This window comes from Chaetura pelagica, unplaced genomic scaffold (assembly GCF_000747805.2).
Source record: "Chaetura pelagica isolate M959 unplaced genomic scaffold, ChaPel_1.0 scaffold829, whole genome shotgun sequence".
Classification (NCBI taxonomy): domain Eukaryota; kingdom Metazoa; phylum Chordata; class Aves; order Apodiformes; family Apodidae; genus Chaetura; species Chaetura pelagica.
Window position 1 is genome coordinate 838,927 of NW_009954535.1, and position 10,472 is coordinate 849,398.

The window sequence follows — 10,472 nt, forward strand, 5'->3', positions numbered from 1 at the left end:
CCCCGTCCCGTCCCCGTTCCCGTCCCCGTCCCGTTCCGTCCCCGTCCCGTCCCGTCCCCCGCTCACCGCCCACTCGCACAGCAGCGTCACCACCGCCTCGTCGCTCGGGGCCAGACAAGGAAAAGCCACCTGAGGCCCCTGCGGGGCAGGGGGATGAGGACGAAGCGCCCGGGTCTGTTCTCCAGCCCCGACAGACGCTGCGAGCGCCGGTTCCCGGGGAAGCGCCGGCCGGGAGCTGGACGGGGACAGCTCGGTTTCCACGCTGCTGATACTGGGATCAAAGCTTTCCTTCGCCGTGGTGTTTCTTCACAGAACCAGAAAGGGGCGAGCTGCTCTGTGAGCGAAGGGAACAAGGGGAACAGGGAGCACACCCCGCCGAGCTCACAGCCCGACTGACCGCACAGAACCGACACTTCCCTCACGTTCATTGTTCCGAGCTTCTTGTGCCTGTTTACAGACCCTTCTCTGCAACCCACAGCCCTGCATTAGGAAAAACAACAAAACCAGAACCTCTAAAGGTGCATCTGTCAGATAGCCAAGGTCCAAAAACTCCCCCAAAGCTCAATTGATTCCTGACCCAATACAGACGTTTTTGAGAAGCAGTGTATGTCTCTAGAAAATCCCTGTTTCCAGAGCAGGACTGGGGCAGAGTGGGCTGAGAGCTGCTGGGTGCTCATCCCATCTCTGCTCCCACTAACCCCCACATTTTGGAGGCGTTTTTTTCTTGTTTGTTACTGAACTGGATCTGCTGAACTTCCTCACCCCTTCCCAGTCTGGCTCCTGTCTCTGAACACTGAAACAAGAGACTGACCTGAAAATTAAGCAGATGTGATTTTTCTTCTTCCCCCAAGATGAGTGGAAACTCCACTGACAGGCAAACATCAGAAGGGCCAGAGTCACACACAGCACACTCAGAAAACAAATGCTTTATTCTGGGTGATGAGCAATCACAGACCCCCCGGCAGGAAAGTTCTGCTTCAGAGCTCTCAGCTGTCCTCCCCCTCCAACACAGAAAGCCAGGGGGGTGCTGAGCAGGATCAGCACCCAGAGGAGTTTCCTGTAAATAGGCTTCAATGAGTGAGCAGGAGATACTGACACGTGAGGGGAGTGGAGGAAAGAGGGGAAAATACTTCTCTCTTACCCCAGTGAAGTGACCTCACCACTGCCATGGTTAGATGCAGGCAACTAACAACAGGAATGAGGATGCTACACACTTCTCAAGGTGATGCAGAACACCTAAAGGTCTGATCTTCACACTGACTCCCTTTCAGCTGTTAAAAGAAACCATGCCAAGAGACAACCCAAGTGCTTTTGTGTCCCAAGTAGGAGAAACCAGCTCAGGGCTCAGGCAAAGCACATCAGGTCACCCGTCTCCTGAGCTGTGCATCCCATCCTGCAGCATCCCAGGACCTCCCCTGCCCTACTGGGAATGCACCTCTCGCTGAGATGACCTGCAGCTGATCTGCTCCAGCAAGGAGCAGGGGATGCTCCTGCAACTGAATCCCTTCAGAAGTAAAGAAGGAAAGCCCTGAAGAGCTGAGGCCATGGGAGACGAGCACCAAGGGGCAGAGCTCACTGTGCTGGGGCAAACACAGCAAGGGAAACCCCAGCAAGACACTTTTAAAAGAAGACTTACATGGGACACTTCTGAAGGAAAATTGGTTATAAATGTGTTCCTACATGCTTAGGTTGTTTTGAGAAATGTCAAATCGTAAAAGAAAGCAAATATTTTGGCCTTCAATTATTTTCCACTTGAGAGAAGTGAGGGTGCTTTTCCTGCAGGGACCCACCCACTGTGCTGGCACTGCCAGCACGCAGGGAGGACACTGAGGTGCACACACACACTCACACATGCACAGGTACAAATGTTTCCTCCAGACACTACCCAAGCCACTGAAGCCAAGAACATCAGCCCGTTGCTCAGCTGCCTTCTGAGCTACATGCAATTACACTTAGCACTGAAGAGCAAAACCACCGAAGCTGTGAGCTAACCACTTCCACTGCTGCTGCTCAAGATGCTTAAGCCTTGTGACAAATGTGAGAACAGCCCAGTAAAACTCCATGCACCACATACAAGAACACACACAACCCAAATTCAAACCAAATTCCATGTGCCTGTGTTTTTTGAGTGGCAGTGAGTGTTACCTGCAGCTGTGTGCCTGTGCTGCCCACCTCTGAGCACTACCAACGTGGCCTTGCCTCTGCTGCTGAGCCTCCAGATCTGCTTCAAGCAGATTCATTTCAGGGGAAAACCTGTCCTTTTCAAGTGGGGGTGCTGTTAAAATTAACCAACTAGAAAGAGGCAGATCTTCAGTTAAGAAAATACAGATAATTCTGTTCCTAAATGAGTTGTCTGCTAACACTGTGATACCTGTTAGTGCAAAAATATCAAAATTGCTCCCCAATTCTACACCGATAAAAAGCAGAGTTCCATGTTCAGAGATGTAGAATCCATCACCACAAATCAAACACCTGGGAGTGACCACACACCTTAAAAACCCCAATGTTGATTCTGCAGTCTCACATATATGCAGAGCATAATCTCCTTGGAAAGGAAAAAAGCCCACCATGAATACCTGAAATGTCAAGGTGTTTGTCCATCCAAGAATTTCAGCCATGCCACTTTTAAGTGCCTAGAAACTGTGGGTTTGATTTCAGGAACTGACATGTGCAGCAAGCAAAGTTATCTGGGTGTAGGTTACTCAAACCCTCTGCTGCAGACTTGTGTTGGGCAAGCTGGCATCTCCAGAGCCATCCCCTTACACTGGACTCTTGGAACAGGGGGCTCTGCAGCAACAGAGAAAAGCAAAGATAAAGTGTTTAATCTTCCAATACTTTATTTTGCCTTTGACTGAAAATAAGAAATCATTTCAAAGCAGTACCAAGTCCCTGCAATCTGAGTAATTACCCCAAAGCCCTACAGTAAGTCCATCTCTACAGCAGGACCTGGGCAGTGGAAGACAGTGCTAACCAACCCTCACAGCTGCAGCTCCTGCCTTCCTGCTGAGGGTGAAGCCACCCACCCCTCTCACAGTCACCAGGTTCTGGGTTTGTCTAATTTGGGATCTGGTGCCTGCAGACACTCTGGCATATGAAAAGCACAGCCCACATGCCAGAGGGGCTCAAACTACTGCCTTACAGAGTAGCATTAAGATGACAGTTGTACCCTGACAATTTCACGTGTGACTTGATGACTGTGTTGTGTAGGGGAGACAAGACCGAAGGTTGCTGGAGCACAGGACAGGTGTGGGTGGGCAGGAAATGCAACTCCCTTGGGCTGGGGAAAGCTCCCCATGGACGAGAGCTTTCCTGGAGATTTCCAAACCTCCCACAAGCCCTAATAAAAGAAAAACACTTCAAGGTGGCATAAAAGTGAAGAGGTTATCTACACAGGGTAGCACACACCCTTGAAGCGTAACTTGAAGTTCAGACAACTCACAGCACCTGCCATTTAGCCATGACCCAAAATAGCTGTAAACCTTCTGAAAGCCACCAGTCAGACCCATTCAGAGAAAAACCAAGACCCCATTTCCACCAATTTATAACGGGAGCAGAAGGTGGGTGATGAAAAGAAGAAAAGAGTTGGCTTGGTTTTACAATTTTCTAGAGCACAGCACAGTTAGTAACACAGAAAGGATTAAAAGGGAGGTATGAAACGTTACTGTTCTTGATAGTTTTGCAGATAGGAAGCAGAAAGTACTTTTACACCTCTGCTTTCCAGAACTCTGAGCTCTTTTCCCACCAGTCAAAACTGGAAGATACTGAAAACTTATTTATTCAATCAAATCCTTCAACAAACCTGAGCAGGTGCTACTTGCAAGCCAGGTCGCTGCCACAGCCAGCCAGTCATGAAGCAGATTAACAAAAAAGCAACAACAAAATCCCTGATTGCTTCCTGGTACAGTTCAGTCTCAGAACACAGAGCTGCTTTCCTTCTAATGTCAAAGAATTTTATCACTTAAGAACATCCCCTTCAAATAATGAGCTTTATTTTTCTTTTTAAAGGTAGATGATCTAACTAAGTTTGTAACCACAATTCCAGTCAACACTCCCAAATTAACTCCTCTGGGAAATAAACACTTTTAACATCAAATTCCAGATCTGCTTTCTAAGACTAGAAAATGTTTTCAGAAGCTGTATTTTTATCAAAAAGAATCAAGAAGGGGTACAGTACAGCAATGTTTACTAGCACAACCCACCTTTCTAAAGGGAATGGGGTCAGACAAGAGACAGGAGCACTGGGACGCTACTGTAGGGGAAACACAGGCCTCAAGGTGTCCTGCTTCCTGTGGAAAAAAGGTGTCCTCAAAAGCTGGCTTTTTAAAATTAAAGAAATGCACTGACATGAGCAGTACAGACTCAAATATGGCATATGAAGAAACAGCTCTTGTGCAGCCCAAGAGGGGTCAGAGGATGGCAGAGCAGCTCACAGACACTGTGCAGCACCAACCACAGCTGAGACAAACCCCTGCACTTGCAGTTCCATTTGCATATCTGCTTAAAATTATGAGACAAAACAGTACCCACTGCTTTGAAGCTGTCTATATACAAAGAAATAACAAGTTGTCTGTTTTTTTCAAGGACCACATCAGTTATTCAAGTCACAGAATAAATCCCTCCCTTGCAGATAGATGTTGTACTTTTAACTCCCTCACACCTAGGTGAGCAGGAATCTGGTGCTGGGTTTACTGGAATAATAAAGAGTGGGAATATTCATGGAAACCAGTTCCAGTTAACTGAGCAATTTGAGCAACTGAACTAATAATAACTGCTTTATTAGAAATATTACAGAAACGCTCAGAACATGGTCTATCTTCTCAGTGCTTGCAAAAACAGACTCTGATTCTGCAGATATTTCAATCTATTTTATTTAGCTCATCTTGCCTCTCTTACCCATCCTGCATGGCAATGCACTGGGGTTCAGGTCCCTCAGGCAGTAACAAACTGCTATCTTGTAGCTCACTAACTAAAAAGGCATGGTTAGACCTCCTTTCCCACAGACACAGCAGGGCTGGGGTTTGTTGTTTGTTTGTTTCATTTCCAGTGAAGTGATCTCAGAAAGACAAATATTAACTCTCTGCATTTGTAACAAGCCCTATTCATGAGAACCAAGTTCAAAATGGGATTTTTTTTTGCTCTAAAATGAAAAACATCTCTTGGCATCATAAGAATTCAGTTGGACTTCAAAGACAACATGAGGAATAAAATCTAAATACAAGTTCTGAGACCTAAACTTCAAAAGCAATGTATGTGCACAAACATCCATGAAGTTTCAGGATTCTACATAAAAATTTCAAGAAATCCAATATCAGTCCCTAAAAAATCAAGCACTTTCTCCTTTCACCCATTTACTAGTGCACACTAGCCAGAAAGCACTGGTATGAAGGTACATGTACTAGGTATCCCTCCCACTGCTTATGTGTATTTCAACCTATATGTGTATTAACCAAACTGTATTTTTCTCCACAGGAGACTGAAAAGTTAAAAAGTCTCACCAACCATTCTAAACCAAAACAAATTAAGAGATACATTAAAAAATCCTTCCTCAGCTCCCTTCCTTAGTTGTACCTGTGAAAGACTATGACAGATAATAAAACACAGGCAGACAAAGTCAGGTGAGGGCCAAGTGGCTTTAAGCCCAGGAGGAGGACAGCTGAACTCCAAAGAGCTTCACAGACTTGGTGCAAGAGTCACTGCCACGTTCCCAGCTCAGTTCTTCCCTTGACTCTGTTTTTGCACAGGTTGACTCAAGCCTTCAGAGGGAGTGACCTTCACAAAGGAGTGGAGAGGAACCAAAGGTGTTCCAAGCCTGGATGTGAGCAACATCATTTTACTCTGATTTAAAACTGCGTAGCAGCAATACGAGCTGTTTACAAGCTGATTTATTTAAGGATGCCTCCACAATAACCCCACAGTGGTAACCACTGAGCTGTGTACAAGAGATGTTTTGAGTCAAGGAGCTGTCCCATGGAAAATACCTGTGGCTATAAGCAAGGCCAGTGCACCAGCTCACGATTCATGGATTTTTCTGCCAAGAAAAGCAGCCTAAAATTATCAAGGAGGAAGGAAACAGAGCAGGAGCAGCAGTGGATGCCCCTGGGCACTGAGCCCAGCAGCAGGGCAGGAAAGTGCCTGCATCCAGCAGCTGCACAGCCCCTGCAGGACCCAGCTCACCCCCCCAGGGCAGGAGGGGAGCAGCTCCACACCAGGGCCTCAGCCAGCACTGGGCAAGCTCAAACACCAAAATGCACCAGTGCATTTCAACCTGCATCCCAAAGGCAGGCTCCTTGTCCAGCTGCCAGAAGTCAAGCTCAAGCCAAGCAGCAACTAACCCCATCCAGGGTCTCCAAGGGTGTTAAGAAGGGCCCAAACAGTGATGTTTTCAAGGTAAGCCAACCTCAAGTCACAAGGTACGTTTAAAAAAAAGGCAGTAATAGTAGACAAGCTATAATACAAACAGAATAATTACCTGCCTTTCAGAAGTCTCCCTACCAACACTGCCTTTTGAAACAAAGAAACAGTTTGTTAGTACAAATGTAGCTGGAAGTTACAAAAACTTTTTGGAATGCAATGAGATAACGGTACAACTGCAGAAGTGCAACAGTGGAGAACCACATCATCTGAGCCCAAAGGCAGATGAAAACAAAAAGCACTCAAATGACAAAGCATATTACACCCTACCCATTTTGAAAAGACCAAAAAACCTTGTGGGTTGAACTCCTGCTTTCATCCAAGCATTAGAGCCAAGAACTTTCAACAACTTAGTTTCCCTGCTGTAGCAGCTCTCCTTCCTCTGTTACTCGCCATTCAAATACCACGTTTCTGAAACACACTCCTATCCACCTGGTCACACACAGAGTGTGTTGGCAGGTACAGCTCTCCAGAAATACTTCCAGAGATGTTATCTCCCAATACTGTATTCTGCTTGCTTATTGCAAAGTCATTAAAATGCCAATTGACAATTATTTTGCAGTATTTCTGTGCAATCAAGGGTCTTGAATTATGACCATCAACCACTAAGAATTTATAATCATGAATAAAAAAACAGATGTGTTCAAAAAAACAAGCCATTAACTTGAGCAGCTATGACAGATTCACTAATATTTTCCCCTTAGAAATTTCCCTTCCACAGTGTGTTACTAAAGCTGCTGTTTCTTATTCTCCCCAAACACTTTCCAAGGAAAGTCAGGTAAAAAATACCAGAAAACATGGGTATGTAGTTTTAAAATATTTTACTATACTTAACAACCTCTTAATTTACTACTCTCTACATTAGATGTAAATGTTCTTGTCACACATTAATCCAAAGTTTGACTTGGCAGCACTCAAACCCCACAAAACCCTGATAAATCATTTCTCCTAAATGAGGCTTGTAGCACACAGAGCTGAATTATTCAATTCAGCTACAACAGCAAAGAGCTGTTTTCTCCTAACAAACCACCTGTCAAGTAGTAAAGAAAAAATATACCAAGAAAAGACAAAGCTTTTGTATAAAGCACAGACACACACACAGTTCTCAGAAGTAAAAATAGACTGTGGTCTACAGGTCAGGAATTGGGAGGAGAATGTAGCCATTACCTCTTGGTTATCTTTACTCTGATTTGCCCAGAAAATCTTATGATAAAGTGTGTCCATGGAATTGGTGGAATCTGATCTGTCAAAGCAATGCTGATCCAAGACTTCCAAGGTGTGCAGAACCCAACAGATGGTCACCTCTAGAGATGGGGGTGAGAGAGGAGAACAAATAACAAACAGCACACCAACAATGTGAGAAGGCTTGCACAGGAAGACATGCCTCACATCCACCTGCCCCATCAGTTACGAGAGTGAATCCCGGGGCTACAGCACTATGCTCAAAGAAGAACAGATGCAAACACTGGAGCCCCCAGGGTGGGTTTCATGCTGAGCTCCCACCTGCAGCTGACTCCTGGCACTTGGCAAAAGGCCATGGCACCTCCACGGCGCGGCCTCGCTGCTTTATCTGCTGCTCTGCCTCCTCGATCTTCGCCCAAACCTGTAAGCAAAGAGCTGCTAATTAGGAAGTGGTGGGAAGTCTTAATTCTAATTTCAAGCTTGCCACAGCTTCCTCAGAGGAAGCGAGGTACCTGTGGTACCACAACACCCCCTGCACTTGGGAACAACAAACTCATAAATCATCTTCTCACACTCAGCCCAGCAGAAATTAACTTCCAGTGTGTCTGAGATGCCACATCTCACAATACGTAGGCCAAGCTTCCTCTTAGTTGCCATTTACATCTTCAATTTCAGTTTAATAGCAGAAAACATCTAAACCTAAATAGAATTCCTGATATTTTCACAAAACAAGACCTGAATGAAGTACAAAGTCAGGCCATCAAAAACTGGCACAACGGTTGTCTTAAAACCAGACCAAAATACACCTAAATATACCTAAGCTTGGCTGTAGTTCTAAGGACCACAAATCATTATGTGGGATATAAACCAGATCTTACTCTTCTGACCATGAAAAAAGCTTACCTGCTGGTTAAATGCTGAATTTCCACCTGGCATAGGTAAACTAGATGGAGCAACTTGAAGTAAATCCAGAGGTGAGCCTGGGTGAATGTTCTTATTTTCATTTGTGGAATAATTCCACACCAAGGCACTTGGGCAACAAAGAGTTACAGTCTGCAAGCAATAGCACAAAACACAAGTAATTTCTTTTTCTAAGCATGTGAAACAGACAACACCAACAATAAGAGTCCACAGGGCTAGAATCACTTTTGGTCTAATGACTACAGGGAAAGTAAGAAGGACAAAGACTGGCCCATGCACCATTACTTTAAAACATCCACTTGAGGAAATGCCACACTATATTATTTCCTTATTTAAGTATAAAGGTGTTCAGTTTCCATTTGTGTGGCTTTCATAACACAGCCAAAGAGCAACACCAGAAGTTAATTTCAGTCAGATCCTTTCTGTGAAACATGAATGGGTTTCAGAGAAAAGAAGTCACTTTGGTGTTCATTCACCTTACAGAAAGGAGCTACATGTGAAAAATTAAAGAAATTAGTTAAAATCGTCTATTAAAATTTTAAAGCACAAAAGAGACACTGAAATACACAGCAAACTTAAGATTTCCTTAAAAGAAAGATTTTGCACTGGCAGGCCTCAAAGCACCCATGTCAGAGCAGCTTGTCAGCAGGCACCAATGGAGCAGCTGGTGCTGTCCAGAGCAGAAGCAGGATGTTTTGGTGTTCTGGGGTCAGACCTTAAAGATCATCTGAAATGAAGGAAGTTGATTCATTTTATAGGTGCTCATTCCTGAGGCTGCTGGATTACTTCTTGGAAAGCTTGCTTGGCCCAGCTCTGGATTGCAAAGCAGCACCTTAGCAACAACACTGGCTGGAGAAAGGCTCCTCTGGAAAGGCAGAGAGCTTGTCTGGAGGCAGGCTGACCTCTGGACCTGCCAGGCAGCGCAGGGAGGAGAGGCAGGAGAAAAGCTGAGGAAACACACACATCCCCAAGTGGCACAGGAGGAGCAGAACAGTGACCAGCTGAGACGACCTGTAAAGCTGCCAGAGTACACAAGCTTCCCCCAGCAGCCCAGGGTGGAGACAAACACTGATGTTCCCAGGACACATCCATGCTCAAGAGGGGCAATTCCCAGCCCGCTGAGAGCCAGGCAGGATCTGACTTCCTGCCTCGTGCACCCACAGCAGACAGGGGGATGTGGTTCATCCCCTGCTTTCTTTCCTCAGAAAGCAGTGAGTCTGTCCTGAGGCCAAGCAGGCCTGCCTGGGCTTCCCACACTGCAGTGACTGTGGGAAAGGGCTCTTGCACTGGGGAGGTCCAGCACTGCAACAGGTTGCCCAGGGGGGTGGTGGAGATGCTGAAAACACAGTTGGACCTGGGGAACCAGCTCTGGCTGACCCTGCCTGAGCTGCAGGAGGTGGACAATGACATCTGAACAGGTCCCTGCCAACCTCACCCGTTCTGTGGCTTTGTGATCCCACGAGGACCAGTGTCCTCCAGGTACCACCACCAGGACATCCCTGAGCACCCCCCGACACAGACAGCTGAGCAGACAGTGGCAGAGGGACCGAGGGACTCCCCACCAGGTCAGAACCCAGGAAGGCAAACAACTGCAGCTCATCATCCAAGTCCTTTTTTTAGGAAATAATTACTCTCTGGACAGTTGAGCTATTGCCGAGCAAGGAGCAGGGCTGAGCAGCCCCTGGTGCGGCAGCTCCCAGCAGCGGGCACGGCGGCGCGAGCGGCTCCCGGCTCTGCCAGGGCCAGAATGAGGTGCTGGGGAGCTGCAAGGAGCCGGGAGAGCCTCGAAGGCAGCGGACAGCTGGGGCCTGGCAGAACCACGGAGGCTCAGGGGCGAGGAGGCCGCGGTGAGACGCGCCCAGCAGCGGGGCACGGGGGGCTCGGGCAGCCCCGCAGCGCTCGCTCCATCCCGCAGCAGAGCTGTGGGCACAACGCGGGGCCGCACAAGCTTCCCCAGG

General features: G+C 46.9%; 1 protein-coding gene across 1 annotated transcript in view; it reads right to left on the bottom strand.

Moving 5' to 3' along the window:
- MED12L (mediator complex subunit 12-like) overlaps nt 1-10,472 on the bottom strand; it is a 109,235-nt gene that overhangs the window by 91,248 nt on the left and 7,515 nt on the right. Inside the window, 3 exon segments of the mRNA XM_010004741.1 lie at nt 67-129; nt 7,579-7,715; nt 7,915-8,014. Coding sequence (XP_010003043.1) covers nt 67-129; nt 7,579-7,715; nt 7,915-8,014 — 300 coding nt within the window.